The sequence below is a fragment of the Lactuca serriola genome, chromosome 8 (genome assembly GCF_051521515.1).
Source record: "Lactuca serriola cultivar US96UC23 chromosome 8, Lser_US96UC23_V15, whole genome shotgun sequence".
Classification (NCBI taxonomy): domain Eukaryota; kingdom Viridiplantae; phylum Streptophyta; class Magnoliopsida; order Asterales; family Asteraceae; genus Lactuca; species Lactuca serriola.
The window spans coordinates 336,845,286-336,871,392 of NC_136415.1; the positions used below are offsets into that span (position 1 = coordinate 336,845,286).

General features: G+C 33.9%; 2 protein-coding genes across 12 annotated transcripts; both read left to right on the forward strand.

The window, feature by feature from the left end:
- Nucleotides 1-9,585: 9,585 nt before the first annotated feature.
- Nucleotides 9,586-12,620, forward strand: LOC145068984 (putative CDP-diacylglycerol--inositol 3-phosphatidyltransferase 2). 11 transcript variants are annotated; one of them, XM_079015951.1, is made up of 12 exons: nt 9,586-9,728; nt 10,100-10,142; nt 10,267-10,426; nt 10,884-10,968; nt 11,042-11,091; nt 11,360-11,399; nt 11,505-11,549; nt 11,637-11,702; nt 11,767-11,881; nt 11,977-12,030; nt 12,103-12,201; nt 12,338-12,620. In XM_079015951.1, exons 3-12 carry the CDS (start codon nt 10,366-10,368, stop codon nt 12,395-12,397), a joined length of 675 nt encoding a protein of 224 aa, XP_078872077.1. In that variant the 5' UTR covers nt 9,586-9,728; nt 10,100-10,142; nt 10,267-10,365; the 3' UTR covers nt 12,398-12,620. The 11 variants fall into 11 exon arrangements, with proteins under 11 accessions (XP_078872077.1, XP_078872087.1, XP_078872079.1 ...); XM_079015961.1 differs by having other exon boundaries at nt 11,682-11,702; XM_079015953.1 differs by having other exon boundaries at nt 10,304-10,426.
- Nucleotides 12,621-14,591: 1,971 nt separating this feature from the next.
- On the forward strand, nt 14,592-25,667 carry ABC1 (ABC transporter 1). Its single transcript, XM_079012925.1, has 8 exons — nt 14,592-15,294; nt 15,741-15,966; nt 21,345-21,497; nt 23,650-23,808; nt 23,936-24,095; nt 24,206-24,315; nt 24,626-24,742; nt 24,928-25,667. Exons 1-8 carry the CDS (start codon nt 14,684-14,686, stop codon nt 25,291-25,293), a joined length of 1,902 nt encoding a protein of 633 aa, XP_078869051.1. The 5' UTR covers nt 14,592-14,683; the 3' UTR covers nt 25,294-25,667.
- The last annotated feature ends 440 nt before the right edge of the window (nt 25,668-26,107 follow it).

Below are 26,107 nucleotides of genomic sequence, written 5' to 3' on the forward strand. Positions count from 1 at the left end.
TGGCAAGAAAATGTGCATTCTTAGTCAGCCGGTCAACAATTACCCGAATGCTATCATTTTGTCTAGCGGTCTTTGGCAATTGGAGCAGCACTAGACATAAAGTTAGTTCAGAATTCTATATGCCTATCTGGGAGAAGTCCAGGCAAATCATCGGGGAAAACATCAGGATATTCATTAACAATGGGGACATCATTTATAGTTTTCTTCCCCTATTTTGAGATATCAACTGTATAGGCTAGATAAGTAGAATACCCCTTCGATATAAGTTTACGAGTTTTTAGGACAGAGATTATTTTTAAGATTTTAAGTCTTTGTTTATAGTAGACATAAAATAAAATCCTTCCCTCCGAGAGGGATGCATACCATCTTTTCGTAACACAAGAGTTATGTGTGGTTCTTTGACAACCAATTCATGCTGAGAATAATTTCAAAGTTGGGAAAGGAAATAGGAATCGGGTTAGCAAGAAAACTATAACCTTTAATTTCTATGGCACAATCTCTATAGACTTTATCAGCAAGTAATAATACACTTCCCGCGGTATCTACATCAAATGATTGGGCGAATGTATGACAAGCAATTTGAAAAAAATACGCAATCTCATGAGACACAAAAGAATTTGAGGCATCAGAATCAAATAAGATGTGAGCAGGTCTAGAGTTGACGAGAAATGAACCAGTCACAACATTCGGGTCCTCGTGTGCCTCCTCTATGGTAATCTGAAATGTACGGACTTTAACTAAACGATTTTCAAACTCTTCAAACTTCTTGGCGGTGCTCAAATCTGCACTTGCTCTTCATTCTCTATTGGGCTTTTGATTCTAATCTGCAAGTTAAAAACTCAATTCACATTGCAGACTCCTGCTCCTCCTATAAATTTGGTTTATAGACCCAACCCAAGATAAGGTCTTCACTTTTGCTACAACAACAATTTGAATGGTCATATTCTAATGACCTTTGATTTCATAACACAAAAGACACACAATGAACCATACTCTTATTTCTATTATTCAAACACTATCATAGAAGAAACCTTCCTTCATATTCTAATGTGATAAATATTTTCATTACTAGTAGCATTTATGGCTAATGGTTTCTTAATCTTTTAATAAAGGCTATTATACTTTTATCGACTACCTCGGCCATCTCCTTCTTCAATCTGCTGACTGAAGTTTTGTCGCTAAACAAGACATGGTTCTTTGAACCAATCAACTCACTTCGCAGATTTATATTAATCAGACTCGATTCTTTATGACCACTAAGGTCTGAACGAAAATCAACTTCTTAGTCATCACCGAAACGAAGTTAATGACATACTTGAACAAAAACATAATTAATTACTAGCTTTTTGGTAACCTTGTGACTTTCCCTGATCCAAGTGTGAGTCATGTGCTTCCAGTAGTATAGACCTCTACTACTATTCACACCTACTCATACTCGTCCCAAGTATTGTCTCGCAATTTTCCAAGTCACCATTTAAAAGTTTTCACAAAGCAACTTTTCATACCTGAGTGTGTTCAAACAAGTACATACAACAATTTCTCATAGACTCAACTAGGGATTTTACGTTTCTATCAAACATATCTTGGATTTATTAAATTCACCTTCTAGAATTCTTTTTATGCATAAGCTCGATTTAGCATATCCTAATATTTTTCCTAGGTCGATAGGAATTTCACTTCCAAATTCTTCATATAAATTATTTCTCGGGTAGTGTCTACTCCACAAGACACACAATACCAGAATTTACCCAAATAGTGTGGAGACAAACGGTCTCCAACTAGGGATGAGCAGTTTGTCCCAAGTCCCGATCCCGTACTGGTACCGAACCGTACTGAATCTAAAAATACGGGATGGTACTTGGTACTCCAAATACATGAAATTCGGGAATTGGTACCATCGGTACCGGTACTAGTACCAAAAACCGATACCATTCCTAGTACCGGTACCGGTGATGTTAATTCGGTTCGGTATTCGGGATTAACTTTCGACCAAATTCGGTTTTCGGGAAATCGGGTACGGTACGGTTCGGTACCGGTTCCGTCTCATGCTCATCCCTATCTCCAACTATCTGTATCATCTTCTAACTCATGCAAATCACCATGCACATTTATTCATTTCATTATCCTTTCATGACATCATCATTCCTTTATATGAGAAAATTCTCTCCTCATGTGTGTATCTTTTAAGTCTACTTCATAGGAATCTATCCTAAGAAGTCTACATTTTAACTGCATCTCAACATTTTCTACTAGCTTTGACTTGGTTCCCTGTCATTCCTAATAGCAACATCTCTTCTCGTATAACACTATGAGTGTATATCTTCTTCAACTATGTACTCTACCTTACTCTGACTAGTAAATCATTCAGCCTTTCACAACCATCCCAATCATGTATGTTAAAGTCGGCTTAACACACTATGGAACTTTCATAAGGAAGTGATAGAAGTCAATTGTCACTCGATATTATTAAATACTAAGTCCGAGCATCTTGTATAGGGTTACATATCAACTCTTACCATACCACTCGAACTGCATACTACGTCATAATGTTAGGCAAGGTCTTGGCCTATTGAGTCTGAAAACTTTGTTAGCCTTTCCTTTGATCTTCATTGAATTCTTCTAAATCTTGCACAACATCAATTTCGATATTGTCGAAGTATTTATCACCATCTTTAGCTCTTTTAACTCTGTAAGAAATCACTGCTTCAATCTGGTCAGTGGTGGAACAACTTCATGGATTACACCAAAACATTCATCTCGTCCGAATGTACTTTGAACACACAACATTCCTCCAAAGATGTTATTATTTCATCAAACATAATTTGAATGTACAACACCACTCTATAGGTATTAATACACTATTTATGGTATCCATTGATAGATTTTATTTTACGATATCCTTTGACTGTTTATCGATGTCAACCATTGTAAGTCTCCTTATCACCTCAAAAAGTTTCATGCCGATGGAATAAAAGAAACAGAAACAGTTCTATCGACACGTGGATGCTTCGAAAGTGTGACACCACGTATCTCCAAGTCGTGCTCGCGCCTTCGGGTATTTTATTTATCTTTTAGCACATATTAGCATATAAGGCATCTCCCTTAAAGTATGCTAGTGCATCCTATAGCAAGTGAAGTATTCAACCTAAGGCATGCTATAACAATTCAACTAGCATATAATATTAAGTAAGGCATATACCCTACTTAAGTATTTCCTATGGTTTGTATCTATATACTCACAATGAATTCGTTAATATATTGAACTTCCAACGGTTTAAGTCTAAATACCAATCCGTGGTATTTAGTTCACTTAAACTACTGCTCTGATATCAGGACTAAAAGACCCCTTTCCTACTTAACATTATTACTCCAAACATGCTACATGCATATGTTGGGTTTTGAGCAATCTAACACTTCCTAAGTGTGCATGCAACCCTAATAAACCTTGGATCTATGTTTTCTTCTAAAATACATGCAAATAATAATTTCCAAGGTTTCTTCCTAACTAGCATAGCATAAGGATTATGAATCATAAAAGTACTAGTAGAAATACATACCTTTTGATGATGGTTGATTGTTTGGAGTTTGAGAGCCAAGCACCAATAGTGTGAATGCCTCAAATGGAATCACAAATCACCAAAAACACTTGGAAAACTTTGAGAGAGTGTATACACACATAGAAAATCGGCCACACACACAAAACCACACTAGTGGCTATTTCATGCAACATAAGCATGCTTATATAGTGTGCATGGTTAGGGTGAAACCCTAATAACCCATGACATTTCCTTTTCCAAGGATCCATGGGTTAAAAGCTCCATGGATCATCCATGGACTTCCATATAAGCCTAGCCCATTAACAAATGAGTGTTAGCCCACACCATATAAAACAATAGCCCACAATTTAATTAGTCTTCCTTTTAATCTCTAAATTAATTCATAATTAATTTAAGACTAAGACTAATTAAATAACTTCATATTAATATATTATAACTTACAATATATTAATAAACATATGTGTATAACTCTCATAAAATTATCCATAAATAGTTCGGGTGAAGTGCAACCCAAATGGACCATGCCGGGTCGGGTCAAGTATGTACCAAATAAGTTATGGACTTAGACACCTTATCCAACAGCATATTCATAAACATATTTTACATAAATGGTCTTATTACAAAAGACTGGATATAAACCGACTAACGAGGTTTTTACAAAGTTTTATATATTACATAACTTCTCAAGAATTTATACACTAAATACAAAAGCTAACTTCCCAAGAATTTATACACTAAATACAAAAGCTATAATATTATATATTCTACATCTTCTAATAGTACATAACTATACTGGATGCTTATCACCTGCAATAATTAAACACTGAGAGGGATAAGCGGTGACCCTTAGTGAGTTTAATAACTGTTACAATATAACGTTATGCCATATATATATATATATATACATATATATATATACATATATATATATATATCAATGTGACAGAAGCAAAGAGGGACAAAGAACAACAAAGGCAGATGAGTATCATATGACATGCTTTCCGTATCAACGAATAATCTGATTCAAAGATTTACAATCAATGAAATATGACAATTTCAACATTATATACATCAATAAGACTTTAGCCCATGTGGCATAGAAAATAAACGATTTTTGAATTAACATTTTGCTAGAAATTTACAGGCTTCCAGCCCTACCTAGCCTCCTGTCAATGCCAAAGTGATGTTTAATCATTCACTTCATGGTTAAATGCTACATACCAATACCCAAATGATGCTTAGTCGTTCACTTCGTGGTCAAAGGTATAGCTCATTATCATAATAACACGAGAAAGCACGTTTCACATATAACACATAACATACAATTGTCCCTATATTGAACTCACTGTGAAATAACCGAATGATAAATTAGCGATTTAGACAACACTTCATTTCTAGAGATAACTTTCTTTGATGAAACCGAAGATTTTAGTTGAAATCCGGGCTTTACACGGGTAGAGTTTCGATTGATAAAATTATTTTCTTGGGAACTTCGGGGCTTCGGGTGTTAGGGAGGTTCCTTAGGCTTCGGGGGCTGTTAGGGTAGCTTACAAAAGAGTTAAGGGTGTAAAAGTGTGAAATTTCTAAACAAAAACCCGGCAGCCTCGCACCCTTTTTATAGGTGGCTGAAGCCTCGTTGTACGTTGGGTGTATGAGACGTGGCGTCTGATCGGTTCCCGGGTCTCGGACGTGTCAACAATGCGTGATAGGTGTCCTCCGTCCGAAGAGAGAGGGACGTGGCCGACTCTGGATTGAGTATGTGCGAAGTACGTTGATCGAGTACATGCGAAGTATGCTGGGCGTAATCTCGTATGCATGGCATACTCCTTCGGACCAGTCTCGAAGTTTGTGCCAAGAACTTCATTAATTCATATCTTTCACATACGGGCTCCGTTTTTATGTTCTTTATATCCACGTATAGGTGAGATTATACGCTACAACTTTTGTTTAGACTTCGTTGGCTAATTTTGACTTCATTTTTAATATTATATTTTTAACAGGCCGGGATAGGAAAAGTCTGTTAAAAATTCATAACTTCTTCATCCGACGTCCGTTTTCATCTGTCTTTTTATCGTTGTACTACTATTGACGAGATATTCAATTCTCGTTTAGGTTGTGTCGGCTAAAAATCACTCGAACTTTATGAAAATTCTCGGTTTAACGAATACTACGACTTTTGATTTAGATCACTAAAGCTAAAAATCAGTTTATCGTAAACTCACTTTTTACGTCATATGACATTGTATCGGTTCTGTCGCGAAACTTCAATAAGTCATAACTTTTTCGTTATAACTCGGATTTCAGTGAGGTTTTCGCCTAAATGTTTCTAACGAGATAATTTACAACTTTCAATAACATTATTTTTTTTACTTATTTCCAACTTAAATTTTACATTTTCGTTAATTTCAATATTTGACTTTTGATTAGAATCTCATAAGACTTCCAATACTTTCCGAATGATTCTAAACTAGTTTTACTTCAATTCTCATAAAACTATCTTGTTAGAACTTAATGCTCAAAACCATATACTATTTAATAATATTCATTTTTTAACTAACAAAACACGATAACTGAACGTGTATGTTACACTAATAATAATCAAGCTAATCAAATTCATTCTTAAATTATTTAATTATGTCTAACAAAAATCTTGATGAATTGTATCCCTAATAGAAATATTCTATTAGAAACACAACAAATCCAAGAAACTATAAATATTTCTGAGCAAAATCTTAAGGATTCTTACAAACCTCCTAACCTAGATAAAATTTTAAATAATGATCATATTCATGATGCTAGATGGCTCATAAGAGCTAGTATTAAAAATCGATATAAAGAAATACGTTATCTAAAAACAAAACTATTTTTTTTTTAAAATATATATTTTTTACATTATTGTAACAATATTCTAAAAACAATGATATGTATTAATATTTAAATGACATTATATATATATATATATATATATATATATATATATATATATATATATATATATATATATATATATATATATATATATATAAAACCTTTTTACCTATTTTAGAATTGGTTCCGAAAAAATGGTTATTTTTTCAAAACTTTTCAAAAGCTAGTTAGCTTTTAAAAAAAGTTTGTTCAGACACTTTCCTTAAATTTATTTTGGACCTTTACACGGGAAATAACTCAATATTGTTTGGGATAATGACTTGGAAGGTAATGAACTTTTAATTTTGTTCACATTTAGTCACTAATTTTATTTCATTATCTATTTGTTACTGAACTATTGAAATTATTCACATTCTACCCTTATGACCAGTAACAGCCGGTCATAAGGGTAAAATATGAACAATTTCAATAGTTTAGTCATAAATAGATAATAAAAAAAGTTTAGTAACTAAATGTGAACAAAGTTGAAAGTTCGTTTCCCTAACAAAAAAAGTTCAATGACTAAATGTGAATAAACTTTCCTATTGTATTATGGTTTAACAAATTATATATTTTTGTTGAATTTTAACAACATTTGTTGATGAATAAATCTATGAAATAAAAAAACAAAACCTCGAAAAATGTATAAAAAAACGAAAAACGAAACCAATATTATATGTATAAGTTTTATGTTATAAAATTATGCATTATTATATGTATAAAAATTATCCTAATATTATATGTATGAATTTTTTGTTATAAAATTATGCAACATATAAATTGACATAAATTAAACCATATACATTGTTTATAAAAGAATACATACATATGTTGATACATTATATATGTTGTTATACTCCATGTATTGACATATATCATATTAACACATTTATTATTAAAAAGGATATCGAAAATGAAAGTCAAGTTGTTCAGAATTTACACATTATTAATTTACTCGGGCAATTGATTTATATTTGAGATTGTATTTTTTTTATAAAGTTTGAATAATTATTAAACCAAAATCAGATTGGAAATTTTGATTTTTTATTTTGGAAAATACCAAACCGTTGATTTTTATTTCGGTTTCGGTTTTTCGTTTTTTTTTATATATTTTTCGGAGTTTTGTTTTTTTTTATTACATAGATTTCTTCATCAACATATGTTGCTAGAATTTAACAAAAATAAATAATTTGCTAAAATGTAGTATAAGAGGAAATGCGTGTTTGGCAAAAGTAGCTGTTAGCTGGAAGCGGGTAGCGGGTAACGGGTAGCGTGTAGCGGGTAACTGGTAGTGGGAAGCTGTAACTTTTATTTGTTATATGAGTGTTTAGCAAAAGTAGCTTGAAGCTTTTGAAATATATAAAATTACATAAAAGGACAATTGATTAAAAATAAATAAATATATAAATATATTTTTAAGGGTAATTATGAAAATTAATTTCAAAAGCTCAGTAGCGTTTTGTTAAACGCTACATGAAGTAGCTTTTAGATTTGGAGCGTTTTGTTTAAACTAAAAGCTAAACGCTCGTACTACCAAACAAAGTTTTTTGTTTAAACTAGAGCGTTTTGTCAAAAGCTAAAAGCTAAAAACTCCCAAACGTTTCCAAAAGCTCCGTGCCAAACACGTCCGAAGTTTGTTTACATTTAGTCATTGAACTTTTTTTAGAAAGAATTTTTTTTCAATTTTATTCACATTTAGTCACTAATTTTCTTTTTTTATTTGCCCCCAAACTATTGAAACTGTTCCCATTTTATTGAAAAACAATTTTAACTCTTTAATGAGAAATAGATAGCGAAAAAAAATTTAATCCTTAAGTCGTTATCACATATTGTTTTAGCAAGCAAATTACTCCGCACTAATCAAATAATAAAGCAGAGATGACCAACTATTTAAACCTAGAGAAAGAACCCAATATATTGTTTTAAGGTTTTACCAAAAAAAACCGGGAAAATGACTCTTGAGGGTAATTAACTTTTGCGTTTGTACTCATTTGGTCCCTTTTCTTTTTTTTGTATTCAATATACCATCGAACTTGTTGTTGGTGTTTACCATAGCCCTTTTGACCGGCTTTTGACCTGTGATAGCCGGTCAAAGGGTTATGGTGAACACAAACAACAAGTTCGATGGTATATTGAGTACAAAAAAAAAGAAAAGGGACCAAATGAGAACAAACGCAACAGTTAGTTACCCTCCTGATTCATTTTCCCTTTACTCATTTACAACAAATCCCACATCATCTCCTACTGATATTAATAACTTTTATGAGATTCATTCTTGCTTCTCTTCAAAACATAACCTACGAAAGGACATTATTCATACATGTACAACTTTGTAATGCACTTGAATATTTATTAGGGGAATCTTGACTAAGCAGACGCATTTCATGACTACATTTACATTTCCAATCAAATGATTTATCGTATCATGGATTCTAGACAAGTCTACAAACGAGTGGAATCACAAGTGCTATGATTTTTGAGTTTACTTAGCTTTAAGATCGAACTCATGGGATAAGATACAACATCAATATGTACAATACACCATAATATTGTACATATTGATATTGTATCTTATCCCATGAGTTCGATCTTAAAGCTAAATAAACTCAAAAATCATAGCACTTGTGATTCCACTCGTTTGTAGACTTGTTTAGAATCCATGATACGATAAATCATTTGATTGGAAATGTAAATGTAGTCATGAAATGCGTCTGCTTAGTCAAGATTCCCCTAATAAATATTCAAGTGCATTACAAAGTTGTACATGTATGAATAATGTCTTTTCGTAGGTTATGTTTTGAAGAGAAGCAAGAATGAATCTCATAAAAGTTATTAATATCAGTAGGAGATGATGTGGGATTTGTTGTAAATGAGTAAAGGGAAAATGAATCAGGAGGGTAACCAACTGTTGCGTTTGTTCTCATTTGGTCCCTTTTCTTTTTTTTGTACTCAATATACCATCGAACTTGTTGTCTGTGTTCACCATAACCCTTTGACCGGCTATCACAGGTCAAAAGCCGGTCAAAAGGGCTATGGTAAACACCAACAACAAGTTCGATGGTATATTGAATACAAAAAAAAGAAAAGGGACCAAATGAGTACAAACGCAAAAGTTAATTTACTCAAGAGTCATTTTCCCAAAAAAAACCCACACACCGTACCTTGCGTCGGTGCCCTCTTCGCCGCTACCTTCTACCGATTTCTTTCTCCGACGCTACGTTCTTTGCCGGTGCCCTCTGCTGATTTCTTCGTCCTTTTCATAAGGTCCTCGGTTTTCTTGATACTACTTATTCTGTATAATATTTAAGAAAAGGTTCGATTTTTTTTGTCAAAACCAGTACTCTTTTTGTTGAATGAATACCCTGAAATAGCAACTTAATAGAGCTTACAATGTACCTGCTAATGACTCGTTTATAGCTTTATTCGATTTCCTGGAGCGTGTTGCAATTTCTTAGTTGATGATTTTTCATACAATATAGAAAATTTGTTCGATCAAGTGCGGCAACCCACCAAAAAAAAAAAAAAAATCTGATGGTGTTTCTCAATCTATGTATATTTGTATCAGAAAGGGTATTTTTCTTATGTATGCCACTATTGTATGTATAGGGATTGTGAAATTTTGTTTTGTAATTTAGGTCTGGAACAAATTGGTGGGTGAAAACATTTGTTGAAAGTCAGGTTGGAAATGGAATTATCCCTTGATTTTAAGTATTACCTTTGTGGTCTCTTTGGGACTTTTTGTATACGTTTAATGTTTTTTTCTTAATGGCTAATTGTATACTTTGGAATAAAATGATAACAGAATTATATGTTTACGTGGAAAATTTTCCTCAACTAAGGAAAAGTAGACTCTCAGGTTGATAAAGCAACACTCTGATTTGTGGCTGAAATTAAAGTAGAGATGGCTTCCAAATCAAGACCTAGAACATTAAGCGTATATCTTTACATCCCCAACATCATTGGTGAGTTCATTTGCCCTCTTTCACAAGTCAAATTCATATTATTTCTTGTGATTGTGATATAAAATTTATAAATATACCAAAAGATACTTCAATCAATGAATCTGTTAATTCATAATATCACATGTCTCAAATATCTACCAAAAGGGCACAAAAGAATGATAGCAATCGGATTCAATAACCACAATATCTTTAAAAAGAACAAAAGAAAAAGTAAATTAGCTCTATTCGAGATGCTAACGTCTCCCACAGGAAAATATATCCCAAGATACTAAATAAGATATGATATGGTGTGTAACAAGCTTTTCGTGCCCTTCAATAGAGAAGATGCTAATTGGTATTTCCATTTTTACCCTTTCTTCTAGAATAAGTGTAAGTGTATTGCAATGGGGGTGTAGCATGTAACATTGCTTTGTTATGGATTTGACTGCTTAATTTTTTTATTTTTTTTTATGTACAGGATACATAAGAGTTGTGATGAATTGCTTTGCCTTTGGTATATGCTTTTCCAATAAAGAGCTTTTTTCAATCCTGTATTTCATCAGGTAAAAGAAGTTTAACCTGATTCCTTTTGTAGTTTGGATACATTTTCTAGTTAAGTTATTTTTTCTGTTTCAGCTTTGTTTGTGATGCTTTGGATGGTTGGTTTGCACGCAAATTCAATCAAGGTTCTTGCCATCCTTTATTTTATACACACTGTCCTTCAAATATATAATCATCATAATAATAATAAAAATAAATAATAGTTCAGTTGCTAAATCGAATAAGATGGTGAGAGCAACTGAGTATTTCAACTTTTTCCAAAACCAAATAGCTGGGAAATTTTTTTAATCTTTTCTTAAGTGGTCTAAAGCTTTATTCACTACACTACAGAAAAGTGTTTTATGGATTTTGATGCTTGATTTAATTTAGTTGTTTACTATTTTACCCTTGTAGTTTCAACATTTGGAGCTGTTCTGGATATGGTCACAGATAGGTGAGATATAACAAGTCTTTCACATTTATCTTTTTATGTGTTTGTTGATGCAATTAACACTATTTATTCCATATTAACAAACTGAAATTTGTCATCTCTGATCAGGATAAGCACTGCATGTCTTCTGGTTATTCTCTCTCAAGTCTACAGGTTTTTGTTTTTTTTTACTCTACTTGTATTTGTATATTTCTTCCATACATCTAAGTCTAACATATTCTTGCTTTTTAAAATTTCCAGGCCTAACTTTGTTTTCTTGTCTTTGCTTGCTTTGGATATTGGCAGCCACTGGTTGCAAATGTACAGGTATTTACAAAAATACCCTTTTCATTTATTGGGACAAGATGTTGATTGATTGATTGGAATGCAGTACTTTCTTGGTTGGAAAGTCTAATCATAAAGATGTCAAAGATAGCACCAGTTGGTTGTTTAAGTTATACTATGGAAACAGGATGTTTATGGGATACTGCTGCATAGCTTGTGAGGTTATTATTATTATTATTTTTTTATTTTATTGCTCAATACAATTACAAAGTTTATTCTAGTTATGAACTGAAATTTTGATCTTCATCCTCTCTAGGTTCTTTACATAACTTTGTTTCTTCTTGCAAAGGAGTCAGAAAAGATGACTGATGTAAGCCTGAATCTTTTTTTGTGCCACATTTGTTTTTTTTCTGGTTAATTTTTTTTTTGTATGAAAATTTAGGTTTTGGTTGGTGTTGCACAACAAAGTTTGATAAATTCTGCGTTACTTGCCTTTCTTGTGTTTGGATGGGCAACCAAGCAGTTAGTCAATATTATACAGGTATCAAAATATCTTTGTTTTCATCAAAATTGCTCATGGGCCTTGTGTTAAGTCATGTGTTAGGAATAGGATATGATTTATTCTATCTATGGTGGGATTTTTTGTATGAATAAATGATGTGTGTGTGTAATGACAGATGAAGACAGCAGCAGATTTATGCGTGCTATACGACCTCAACAAAAAACACAATGCCTAGAGGGTTTGATATGTAATGAATGTATCTCTCTTTCTTTGAAGAAGCTGTGCATGAAATGTTGATGAAAATGGAAAAACTAGTAATTGTGTATAACAAATACACCCCTCTTCTCTTCTCTTCTCTTTTGTACATGAAAAAACACTTTTGTTTTCTTTATCATGGGGATGGGGGATTGGATCAAATTTTAAGTTTTACCACAATCATCTCATGTTGCTTTGTATCCTGTTCTTGTGTTGTGCTTGTTCAGTTGCATTTCTCAATTTTACAAATTTTAATCATCCTTCATCTTTCTTTACGCCATGTTTTGGATTTGAGCAAATAAATATAATCTAAGGTCTTATTTATACTAATTTTACAGGCGAAAATATATTCCTACCATAAATAATATCATCATCAAATCCATTCAAAGCTCAATGTAATGTAAGAATCCATCTCGCCATCAAGTTTAAGTTTTGTAAATTAATTTAATCGTTGTTTAAGATGCTGGTTACAAAGATGTGGATGTTTCTGTTTTAATGGCCATCCATTCCATACTTGCAAGAACATGATTTTATGCTGAATTTGACCAATAAACATGAAACACGTGGATGATACCATACCAGATACCACCGGACCAGTTTTGATGAAAAGATATGACTCAACATATACAAAGTAAATGTGGTAAGGACATACCACCAATCCATCAAAAGTTCTAGAGACAGCTTCATCTTGAATTACAAAATGATAAATTGGAATCCTCAAAGTTAGGCTTGTTATTGATGACATCCTCTAATTTTTCACGGAACCAAAAAGAATTTTCTTTACGCTTTAAAAATAGGGAAAATGACTTAGGAGGGTAACTACCTCTTATCCGTGTTCATATTGACAACTTCTTCTTTTTTGTATATAATAAAACAACTAACTTGTTTTAACTGTTTAAATTACACCAATATTACCAACTAATACATGTTTTAACCGGTAATTCAAAGGAAAAATGACTTAGGAGGGTAATTACCTCTTATCCGTGTTCACATATTGGCAACTTCTTATTTTTTATACATAAGAAAGCAACTAACTTGTTTTAACTGTGTAACATCCCAAAAATCATGACCAAAAATTTCGTTTTTAATTTAATACTAAACCCATAATTGTCAAACCATAAATTTAATACTCCGACATCGGGCCTCGCCCGGCATCGAGCCTCGCTCGGTATACAAATTTGTCTCTCTTAGGCCCCTCCTGTCTCCGAGCCCCGTCTGTGAAACACATACAATCATATAAATGCTAACACATAAAGAAACATAGTCTACTGTATCTTTGTCCTAAGAAACATACTCTGCTAATAATTAGATACAGAACTTCGTCCGTACTCAGTTAGTGATGAGATACGAGACCTCGCCACAAATGGGCTCTTTCATGGTCACGGCGTGACTACATTCTGAAGCAAAAATCCAAAGATTTGAGTCCTTAATCCATTACGTCTTTCGCTCTAACTTTTCCAGAAGCTAAAGGGGACTCAAAAGGTCCATAAAAATGATTACTTGATAGACATGCATGCCTCATGCATGTCCTCCATCCATTCTAGGTCAAGATGAATAGATTATACCAAAATTCTTATGCATTAATCCAATAATCAACCAACTCCTAGATTCGAACATTATCATACTCAATGACCCTTAGAATGCATAATGTAATCTATTCTAATAAATATAGGTTTCTTTTTTTTTTTTTTTTTTTTTTTTTTTTTTTTTTTTTACCAATTATCACACTCTCATTCAATTTGCCAAATGTCATTTTATGGTTATTTTGAATTAAATTTTTTTCCACATATTATTTTATAAGTTTTTCTATTTTTTTAAATTCCACATAATATTTAATATAATAATTGTAATAAATATTTTAATAAATGTATATCAATTTCATTAATCAACTTACCTTTTAATTTTAAAATTCTTAAAATTAAACCTCATTAGTTTCTTTTATTTATTTATTTAAATTTAAAAGATAAAAACATGTTCATTATAATAATTCATTATTTTTTTTTTATTTTTTTATGAATTCAAAACTCTATATTTAATTTTTCTTGAATCAACCGATATAACAACTACTAATATTTATAAAATATTAACAAGGAAATAAATTTAAAATATAATTAATAAATCTTAAAACCTTTCCTTGAAAAGCACTAGCCACCGTTGGCTTGCCCCTTTTTATAGGTTTCTACAGTAGAAATCCCTATACGACCCGTCTTTGGCTTTGAATAAAATCGATACGACGCCTCCGCGTTGTTGAAATCGTAGTCTGGATATGGCATCGTTGAAAGACCTTGGCAAGCTCGTGAATGGAGTTTCCCTGGTCGCCAAGGAGGCCATGAGACGGGGTATCGATAAGCCAGACTTGCAATCCCTAATCCGGCGAGCCATCTTATCAGCCACCGACATATCCGGTCTCACTAAAGGCGAGGTTCGCAATTTCGTGATCACCGGTAACAAACCCATTGGTGATACGGACGGTATCAAACAAGACAGCAGCGTTGTCTATTTTGGGGAGGAGGTAGCTTCTTCGTCCGATACAACTTCTGACCCAAACACCCCCAAAGAAGCGCAGAGACATTTCCCTTCTCCTACCCCTACCCCTACCCTTATATATGACAATGGAAATGTCCATGCGGATGCTCGTATAAACCATCCAAAAAATGCAAAGTGGGAAGGTGATGTCGAATCGGGGTCCCTTCAAACTATGACCATTACTCCTCCTCCGGCTACTTTGGATAACAATGCTGCTGCAATTGGAGTTGGAGAAGGAAAGGCTGTTCCTTTGACCAATTCCCCGCCGCCTAAAGCACCGCCACTAATAAATAAACAGAGGCGGCGCAAGGAGAGGAGGGTTCCTTCCACCCCGTTCTCGAGAGCGCTTGGGTGAGTTACTTTATCTCTTGCTACTAGCTATTTTTTCCAATATCATCACAGCGAACATAGACATTAGCACAATTTGGATTGCGCTGTTCTATTGCTTAGTATTTCCTCTCATATCCATGGAATGCTCTACTATATAACCTGTCAGTTTTTTTACTGAACTTCTGGTTTTACAACAAATGGTTTACAACTTCTTTTTGAGCCTTTAAGTAACTGCTCTACCTTTATTACACTGAATTGAATATAGAGCAAGAATTTTTCTACTTATTTGTACGCCTCCTTTTAATGTTTTGTACCTTTTGAATGACATGTTGTATATGTTTTGGAATCGGGGGGATTGGGAACAAGATGCAACTTACAAGTCCAGTCTGATATACATTGCATTGCATGCGTATATTTATTACTTTTTTAGCAAACTGCTGCCTTGATTGCTAACTTAAGTTGTTAAGGTTTGCTGGACTAGGAGCTGGGCTTGCCTGGGGAACTGTACAGGAATCTGCTAAGAGACTCGTCTTTGGTAACACTAAATCAGAAAACAAGCAGTCCGCCCTTTCGCCTTTTTTATCCGAAAAAAATGCAGAACGGCTGGCTTTGGCTCTATGTAGGATGCGTGGGGCAGCACTCAAACTAGGACAGATGTTGAGCATCCAAGATGAATCCCTTGTTCCTGCTCCGGTAATTTCTTCTTCTTCCTCTCTCTCTCTCTCTCTCTCTATATATATATATATATATATATATATATATATATATATATATATATATTGATTTATGGTTAGCAAGATGTTTGTGTTATCATGCATGACAAGTAGTTATATGTCTTAGAACCCTGAATAAGTTTTATTTTGAAAACACACACACACACACAAAATAAAGAAAGACAAATGTTCCAACTTTGGAGGGAGAGGTAGGTGCTGAATTTAATTTAGGCTATTATAATTAAATGAAGCATAATTTCTACCTTCTCTGAGCACAATATTTGTAGCCTATTTCTAATATGGTAATGTTATGTTCCTGAGTTGTATACAATTGCTATATCACTAGTTGGCGAGTGGCCAATGCTTCTATGCCATCTACTTGTTTATCTGTCCTTATCATTAACGTTAAACAACTCATATCAATTCCTTTTATCCTCTCCCATTTTCTAAAAGGGTTAATGTTGTTTTAAATCAAACAACAACCCAAAATGTCTACTTTAGTCCCTCACAATTCCATTTATAGTGAAAGTTTGACTGAACTGGTTTGACCTGTTAAAATTGCTGATGTGCTTTTTGATTTATTTTCACCTTATAATTTACGCATATGTGGCTTTTTAGTTTTAGTTTTATATTTTTCTGTCATAGTAATTATTGTTCATATTTCCTTCCATACACACCTGAAATGATGAAACCCTCAAAATGTACACGTGGGGTCCATGTGAGCGAACATTCTGCCAAATAAGCATGCGACATGTTTAATGTTTTGTTCTGCATGAATGGAACTAGAAACCATAGTTGAGGGACTTTAACAATTTTTTTTGTAAGGGACTAAAGTGGATATTCAGATTGGTAGGTTTAAAACAAGATTAACCATTTATTAAATCCTCAACTCTCTTTTGGTGCCTGTTTAGATTGTTTTCAACTTCATGATCGTTTCAGAGTGGAGTAGAAGCTAATGTAAAAGTGTCATTTTCTAATTCAGGAATAGGAAAAACAATAGTAGAAAATGAAAAAAAAAACATAACTTTACCCATTGAAGATCAACCTTCGTAGGAAGGATTATTGTAGCAAAAAGTGCAACCGTGAGCAAATGTATGATGGAGAAAGATTTCATTTTTGAAACAAATGATTTCCTTGTTTTAATCTCATTTCAACATTTTATTGAACACATAAAATGCTTTATGTTGATAAAAACATAAAAAAACCAAGTGGAGAAAGATTATAAGTTAGGGGCTATTTCTTTTTTACTTGATGGGCTTAACGAGTCAAGAACTCAATATCTACATCTATACATGGTTGTTTCTTTTTTACTTAATCTATTAAGAGTGGCTTAACGGGTTATGCCAAGAAGTGTGGCTTAATCCATACCAACACAAATCCTTACAAGTTTACCCTTCAAAACCATGTCCCTTTCGTAAGCTGTTAGAGGTGAAAAAGGAAACCTACCACCTCGCCCCTTCAAGATAAGGATTTGCTCCCCTATACTTACATCTACTCCTTCATCATTCGACTCTCCACTGAAATTGCACCAAAGAGTTTTAAGTAGGGGTGCAGCCGAGTCGAGCCCGAGCCCGAGTCTGGTCAGGCTTGACTGCGGCTCGTTTAAGTTATACGAGGCTCGAGATTGAGCTTGGATCGATTCAAACTTTCTTGTATTGAGTTTGGATCGAGCTCGTAAATAATTATACAAGCTCGGCTCGGGCTTAAATTCGACTTGTTTTTTGTCTAACGTACTTAAATAAGCTAAAGCTCGGCTCGAGCTCGTTAAGAAGCTCGTTTACTAATACCCTAAATCCCTAATTCCCCAAATATGTTTTTATTTTAATATATAAAAATAATAATAATAAATTATATTATATATAGGCTCGTTTAGGCTCGCGAGCCTAATCAAGCTTAGTGACAGGCTCAAGCTTGTTTAATAAACAAGCTTAATGTTAAGCTCGAGCTCGGCTCGGGCTTGTTTAAAATCGGTTTCGAGTCAAGCTTTTAATGAGCCGATCCCGAGTAGCTCATGAGTAGCTTGGCTTATTTGCACCCCTAGTTTTAAGTGGGTTGATATGTAACACTTTTTCTTCTAAAGTTGACCACCAAGTGTCCAGTCGAGCATTCAACTAAATCTTTGACTTGGCTACCTACATAATGTCATCGTCAAAAAGCATACACCAAGGAACTTCCCTTGGATCTCACGAGACACCTCGTCTAAGATTAAGGAGAAGATGTACGGACCGAGAGCTGACCCTTGGTGTCGCTCGACCTCAACCGAGAAGACTATGTGTCTCCTGTTGGGGTCTGCACACACGTCGTAGACCGATAATACATATCGCGAAAAGCCCTAGCATATCTCTTGGGGACACTTCTAGCTTCTAATGTTCTCTAAATCACCTTTCGAGCACTATCATACACCTTCTCTAAGTTGATGAAAATCGTATGGAGTTCCTTATTTCGCTCTTTATATTTCTCCATAAGACGTATGAGGAGGTGGACCTCCTCGGTATACATCATAAGCATGAAACCGAATTGATTTTTTGTAACAGTTGTAATGCTACTCAACATAGCCTCTAGTACTCTCTCCCATAGTTCCATCGTAGGACTAAATAACTTAATACCTCTTTAGTTACCATAGCTTTAGGCATCACCTTTGTTCATATATTGGGATCATTGTAGTGGCTCTCCACTCCTTAGGCATCCTAGCTGTCTTTAAGATAATGTTTGAATAATGTTTTGATCCACACAAGTTCTTCCTCTCCAAGGATTTGATTTGGACCAACAACTTTGTTCCTCCTCAAAGCCATCATTACTTCTTCGCTACTAATCCTTAAGTAAGAGCCCTTTATGGCGGTCTAAAACCTATCTAAAACATCATCTCTATTCCTATCTATCACAGTGAAGATACTCATTATATAAAATTATAAATAATGAAAGTAGCTACCCCATTTCCTCAAAATATCTTTATCATTTACTAGAGCTTGGCCGTTGTTGTCATTAATATATCTAAAGTTCCATAAGTCCCTCTATATTCTTTCTCTAGTTTTAGCCGGCTTGTAGATTCCTTGCTCCCCTTCTTTTGTGTCCAATCTCTTATATACCTCCTCGTAAGCCATGACCTTAGCTATAGGCACGACCCTCTTTGCCTCACGATTGGCCTCCTCATACCTATCTTTTGACCTGCCTATTTCTTTGTCCCGGATAGCCTTTGAAAACTCCTTATAGTGAGCATGTTTTACCCTAACCTTTGCTTGTACCTCCTTGCTTCACCACCACGATTCTCTATGATCCTTAACCTTCCCTCTCGACATCCCATAGTGTCTTTAACTACCACTTTGATCGTATTGGCTATACTATTCCATAACATATATGCAGTCCTCGCATGATCAACTGATGCGTGTACGGAGGGGTGGTTTCTTTTTGGGTTTTCTTATTTTATGAACACAACGGAAAATAAGAACAACGATAAGAAAACAAGAACAATGGTAGGGAAAGGTATGAGGGTATGTGGTGTCATACAGTGGTAAGGGGAGGGTTATGCGGTTGTATGTTTAATGGTGGAGAAGGTTTGACAGGAGCAGGAGTTGGGTTTGTCCTAATAGCTGTTTAGATGGAGGTGACGAGGATGGGAATTTGTGGGTTTAGTACGGGCATAACAAGAGGTTTGTGGGGTTTAGTTTTAGAAAAATATGGTTGTCGTTAGGGCTAGGTTGGCTGGGATACTGAAGGTGTCTGGTGCTGCGGTTTGCACTTAGGAGAGTGTAGGGAGTGAGGGAAACTTACATGGCTTCTGCAATTAACTTACCTGTGTGATGCACTTGTCGGAAAAAGAAGTCGGTGTTGTTTATGCTGCTAGATGTCTTCTCTGGTGATGTGTTGGAAATTGTAATGGATACATGCACAAAAATAAAAAGGAATGCAACGTACACTACCGAAGAAGTGAAGGAGAGAGAGATTGTGTGTGTATATATATACACACACACACACTATATATATATATATATATATATATATATATATATATATATATATAAGCCCAACTAATCCTAGTGTGCTTTTAGTTGATTTGCTTTAGTAGAGTTATTTTGTTATTTTTTGGCTGTAGGGGTAGTTTGGTCCTTTTGGTATTATGGTTGTTATTGGCTGTTTTGTTAGTGGGAACAACACCTGATTGGGTTGGCTGTTATACCCTTTTGTCTTGTCTCTAGTGGTAGTATATATAGTCCTTTTGTTTTAGAGAGTCGGTAGCTAAGAATTAATCTGTAAGAGAACTTTGTTCTTCTTTTGGAGAGACTCTCACCTCTAGAATTGTGAGAAAACTATCTTTATGAATATTATCAAGAATTTCTGTTAGTACGAGTGTTACAATGCCTGGGGTTTACGATAGATTCAACAAGGATCTATATATATATATATATATATATATATATATATATATATATATCACATCTATGATGTGCTAGAATGCACCAATAGGATTTAATTAAATAAAGATAGATATTAAATGATTTCCATAATTGTATGTATATTAAATGATATCCATAATTATAATTCTCTGTTTATTGAAACTAATTAAATTCGTCATTAATGTCAGCAATAATATATATATATATATATATATATATATATATATATATATATAAAAGATATAAATTGGTTGGTTGGGTAATACCATGGCATGTAAACTTTTATACCATTACCGTACAATGATTACTCAATTGGTATGCTACTGCCAACGAAACATGTTGGCTACCAAATATATTGGCTTCTAACTTGTTGGTAATATGTTGGTTGGTTTTCCATAGTACATTTTTGAGTGCCCTAGAAAGAGTGCATTATTTATTATTTTTGCATTAAATGTTCATGCTAAATGTTAAAACCATAACTACTGGGTAAGTTTAAAGCTTATGTATTCGTGTTCATGTATGTATCTCAGCAAAGGAGCAAAGGAGTAGGAACCATAATGAGTTTTAAAGGCTGCTGCTTTACGAATATCTTTAGATTCCATTAGTAAGATAAACATGCATTACACTGATGAATTAGAAACCTTGTGACCTGAATGAGAAAACCTAAAAAAACTTGAGTCTTGCATGATAACCCAAAAGCGGTGGGCATGAGAACCCAACAAATCGACCATCTAAAGACAACCATGCAGGCTGATGTTGATGAATCACATCCCAAAATTAAATGCGTACGAAAATTAAGTATTATATGACTATACACACACACACATTGTATATCTCAAATTTTAATGTATATTAGATGTAATTTTTATAATATGTACAAACTGGACTGGTGTAATTCTTGTTCCAGAAATTTGTGGTTGGTTTATGGTTCTGAATCTTTGATGTATTATTTATTTATTCCTTGTAGATCTTGGCTGCTTTGGATATTGTGCGTCAGGGTGCTGATATTATGCCAAGAAGTCAGCTTAATCAAGTTTTGGAATCTGAATTAGGCCCCAATTGGTCCTCCAAGTTGAAAAGCTTTGATTATGAACCTCTTGCTGCTGCAAGCATAGGCCAGGTCAGTGGGTGTCAAACTTGATTCATTTGCTTAGACTGCATCTGGTTCTGGAAATTTGTTTTCAGAAAACAGACTTGAATTTTCGTTTTTACTTTTCAATGAAAATGTGTTTGGTTGAAACCTGCTGGAGTTTTCATTTTCTGTTTTAGAATTTTAGAAAACTTTGGAAAGCTGTAAAAATCACTTTTTCTAATTTACTTACATACAGAAACTTTTCATTTTCTTGGAAATTATTTGAAAATTGAATCAACCAAACACGTTTATAAGTTTTGGTTCTCCTTTTAGTTGTTGATTTTGCTGCTTGTCCTATTGGGGGTCCTTAATCAACTTTCAGATATTGTTGTTTATAAGTTTGTTCTTATCTGTGTTATGAGATCTTAACTTGTATGGTATGGGTGACTTTAGTTGTATATCAGTGGACATATGTTTTCTGCAATAACTGAATTGTGGGGAAGATGAGTTAAATTCTGAAGAGAAATTTTATAAAGAAGTTTAGGAGATTCTACTTTCAAAATTCAATGAAACTTGTGATTGGTCTCTAATGGCAAAAATGATGGGGAAAGAAAACAAGTGGGGCTGCTCGATTGTTGGTCAAAAAGGCCTGAATTATATTGATTGTCTTATCATTGAAGGCTATATTTTGGATATGTGATGAGGGGCATTTAGACATGGTTTTAAGAAGGGTTTGGCTCAAAACCTCATGTGAGGTTAATCAAATCAAGGACAAGTCATTCTAGAATTGAAACAGAACAAACAACAATGGATGATTGATTAGAGAAAACTGGAATTGATATTGAGGATTGACTGAATGAAACAAAATAGAGAATACAATCTCCTGATAGGATGAATCCCTCTCTCTCAAAATCCCTAACCAATGAGCCAATCTCATTCTAGAGACTAACTCAAATCTAACAATATTTCTGCCTCAGTAACAATGCAATCCTACCCTCTATTTATTAGCAAACCTTTACCAAACTCTCTTAGGAATTACCCTTTTACCCCTTTATGTATTTTACTATCTAATTCCTATCACCATCTAACTCTGAGCCATCACCAAACCAAAGCATGCAAGACTATTAACGATTCATATATATATATATATATATATATATATATATATATATATATATATATATATATATAAAATTATGTATGGGAAGTTGGGTGGTTGTTGTTGTTGTCGATATTGCCTGCCTACTATATATATATATATATATATATATATATATATATATATATATATATATATATATATATATATATAGTAGGCAGGCAATATCGACAACAACAACCACCCAACTTCCCATACATAATTTTTGGATCTTGATATTCCTATAGCTTTTCGGAAATGTTAGCGTTCATGTACTTACCTTGTTGCTTCATATGACAAGCTCTCTACATCTTCCCGTTTATTGGTTGTAACATTAGACCCGATATCGATCACGAAAACTGTTTGTGAGGCTTTAGCTGTATATCCTTGATCACAATACCATGCAGAGTTTGGTCGAGTTACCTCTTAATAAAAAAGGCAAGGTTTACTATAAAAGTTAATCCATATTCGTTTAAAGGAAATACTAGTTGCCAAAAGTTATGCTCAGAGCGGAGGATTATTCCGAGACATTTTCTCTTATAGCTAAATTATCCTCTGTGCAGTGCACCTATTCATTTCTCTAGCCCCTCAGCACTTCATCAACTTGATGTTAAGAATGCATTTCTTCATGGTGAGTTACATGACATGGAGCAACCACCTAGGTTTGTTGCTCAAGTCTGAATACTAAGAAAATCTTTGTATGACTTGAAACATTCTCCTTAAGCTTGGTTTGGGTGATTTAGTATTGTGGTGGCTAAGTTTGGATTATGTAAAAACGCATATGATCATCATGTTTTCTTTACTTCATTTATCCACTTCTGTTTGCACTTTTTTGGTTGTATATGTTGATTACTGGGAGTGATGAGACTTGGATTAAGAATTTGGTTTGGAAGAGTTTGTTGTTCCTAGTTTCCTATTTTGGTATTTGGTTTTTAGTTTTGTACATAAATAGAGGTTTCACCTTCTTATGAAATATAAGTTGTAGTATCTCATAGTAATGAAACAATAGCTTCTTGAATGCTTTTTATAATTTGTTGCTAACTGCTTGAAATGAATTCTTAGGTGCACAAAGCTGTCACCAAGGATGGTTTGCAACTTGCAATGAAAATTCAATATCCTGGTGTCGCAGATAGCATTGAGAGTGACATTGACAATGTAAAATTGCTCTTAGACTATACAAATCTGATTCCGGAGAATTTGTATCTCGATAGAGCTATGAAGGTAACTTACTTACTAATCACAAATGCTTTTGACCATAAAGACTATAACCACCTCCTACACAAGTGCAAGGACCTTTATTAGATTATGAAGACTGAAGAAGCATAATTTATGTTGCATTTGAAAACAGGTGGCGAAAGAAGAGTTATCACGTGAATGCGACTACGAGTTGGAGTCTTCAAATCAAAAAACATTCCGCAGATTACTATCAAATGTACAAGGGTTTTATGTTCCATTGGTGGTAGATGAATTATCAAGTAAAAAAGTTCTGGCTACGGAACTTGTTCATGGTAAAGTCAACTATGCTTCCTGTCCTGAGGTCTCTTAAGTAATTTTACACTTCAATATTATGCTATCTCTGTTAGGAAATGAACTTGTTTTCATATTTTTCATGCTGCAGGAATTCCTATTGATAAGGTTGCAGTTCTGGATCAAGAGACTCGTAATAATGTTGGGAAAAAGTTGCTCGAGCTTACACTGATGGAGCTATTTGTCTTCCGATTCATGCAGGCATGTTTTATATTTAACTCTTTTCAATTGTGTGAATTAATTCCTCCTTGTCTAATTCTTTCCATGTGAAAAAGATCCTCAAGTTTTAACTTGTAGCCATCTTCAATTTATCTGATAAATCTTTTGAAATTCTTATGCTAGTTTTCTATTTTGTCTAAGCTTCCTCATTCAACTTCTCTAAAAATACATGTTCTTTTTTTTTTTTTTTTTTTTTTAAATGGCAATATACTAGCACACCTTTATGTAGAACTGATTATTTGGACAGCTAGTCGTAGCACCCCCTTGAGTTATTTTGATGTATCTTATGCAGACTGATCCCAACTGGAGCAATTTTTTGTACGATGAGGCTACACAATCAATAAATCTGATAGACTTTGGAGCAGCTCGAAATTACCCCAAGCGTTTTGTTGATGATTACTTGAGGATGGTAGGTTTTCTTTGTCATTCTGATAAGGGATTCAAACAGAAGTTTATAAAAAATAAGAGTAATTTACAAGAATGGTCCCTACCAAACTTGTGTAAAATGACTTGTTTGCCGTTACTTTTTTCAAAAAAAGTAATATTTAAAAAAAAAAAAAAAGATATCTTATTAGGTGAATTGTTACTTGTTAGGTGGTTGCGTGTGCAAATTGTGACCGGGAAGGGGTAGTGGAGATGTCGGAGAGGCTTGGGTTTCTGACAGGGAAGGAATCAGAGATAATGTTGGAGGCTCATGTTCAGGCAGCTTTTGTTGTAGGGTTGCCGTTTGCAGCAAATCATCCTGGGGGTTATGATTTCCGTGCTAACAACATAACTCAAAGCCTTTCAAACATTGGTGGGACCATGTTGAGACACAGATTGACACCACCACCTGATGAGGTCTATAGTCTACATCGCAAGCTTGCTGGTGCTTTCCTCGCTTGCATAAAGATTGGTGCTGTTGTACCTTGCCGCGACCTTTTGCTTCAAGTTTACCAAACTTATCAGTTTGATGATTAGAGACCTTCTTTCTTCCCTGCCCCCTTTATCTTGCTGTATAATAACTACATATGAATATCACATACATGGCTAACCCGGCTTAATAATCCTGATGCTACAACCCAACCATTTAAGATTCCATCTCACCAAATTATCACCAAATTGTCGCATTTCTGCGTATTCTGGTTTTGTAACATTTTGACAAAATTGCCAAAGCTGTAGAGGTAGTAGGTTAAGTAATCATATGATTTTCTTATGTTTGTTTGTTATTTTCTTATATAGTAAATAGGTACGCGCACTCCCCATTCAATAAATTAGTGGCACGTTATATGATTTGATACTCTAGGTGGTCGCTTATACATGTATAAATACAACTGCGTGTCTGAGTTTGTTCATTCCTTTTATACTCTGGGTGGGCTCAAGTTCTTTCGACCTACCAAAAAAAAATATATATATATATATATATATATATATATATATATATATATATATATATATATATATATATATATATATATATATATATATATATATATATAATGGCAATGATTTCATTGCTATCATCTCATCGTAAAAGTAGGGATGGCAATAAGTTGGGTTGGGTCGGGTCATAAACAGATTGTGTTTAATTAAATAGATTGAAAATCTCTATTCAATCCAACGGACGGACCGAGAATTACCAACCCAACTTAAGCCATTTTTTTTAGTAAATGGGTTGAATACAGGTTGACCTGTTTATCGTTTTTTCAACCCATTCTATTTACTAAATATGTTGAACCCGGGTTGATATGTTTAAATTTCACAAAAACTCCCCTTAAAAATCAAATAATCCATC

What these genes read in the sequence shown, in the direction of transcription:
- ABC1 (XM_079012925.1), top strand. Translation starts at nt 14,684, where the DNA reads ATGGCATCGTTGAAAGACCTTGGCAAGCTCGTGAATGGAGTTTCCCTG. An exon ending in TTGTCTTCCGATTCATGCAG is followed by an intron (nt 24,316 to 24,625) that starts GCATGTTTTATA and finishes TATCTTATGCAG; the next exon opens with ACTGATCCCAACTGGAGCAA. An exon ending in TTGATGATTACTTGAGGATG is followed by an intron (nt 24,743 to 24,927) that starts GTAGGTTTTCTT and finishes GTTACTTGTTAG; the next exon opens with GTGGTTGCGTGTGCAAATTG.
- LOC145068984 (XM_079015951.1), top strand. Translation starts at nt 10,366, where the DNA reads ATGGCTTCCAAATCAAGACCTAGAACATTAAGCGTATATCTTTACATC. An exon ending in CTGGATATGGTCACAGATAG is followed by an intron (nt 11,400 to 11,504) that starts GTGAGATATAAC and finishes ATCTCTGATCAG; the next exon opens with GATAAGCACTGCATGTCTTC. An exon ending in AGTTAGTCAATATTATACAG is followed by an intron (nt 12,202 to 12,337) that starts GTATCAAAATAT and finishes GTGTAATGACAG; the next exon opens with ATGAAGACAGCAGCAGATTT.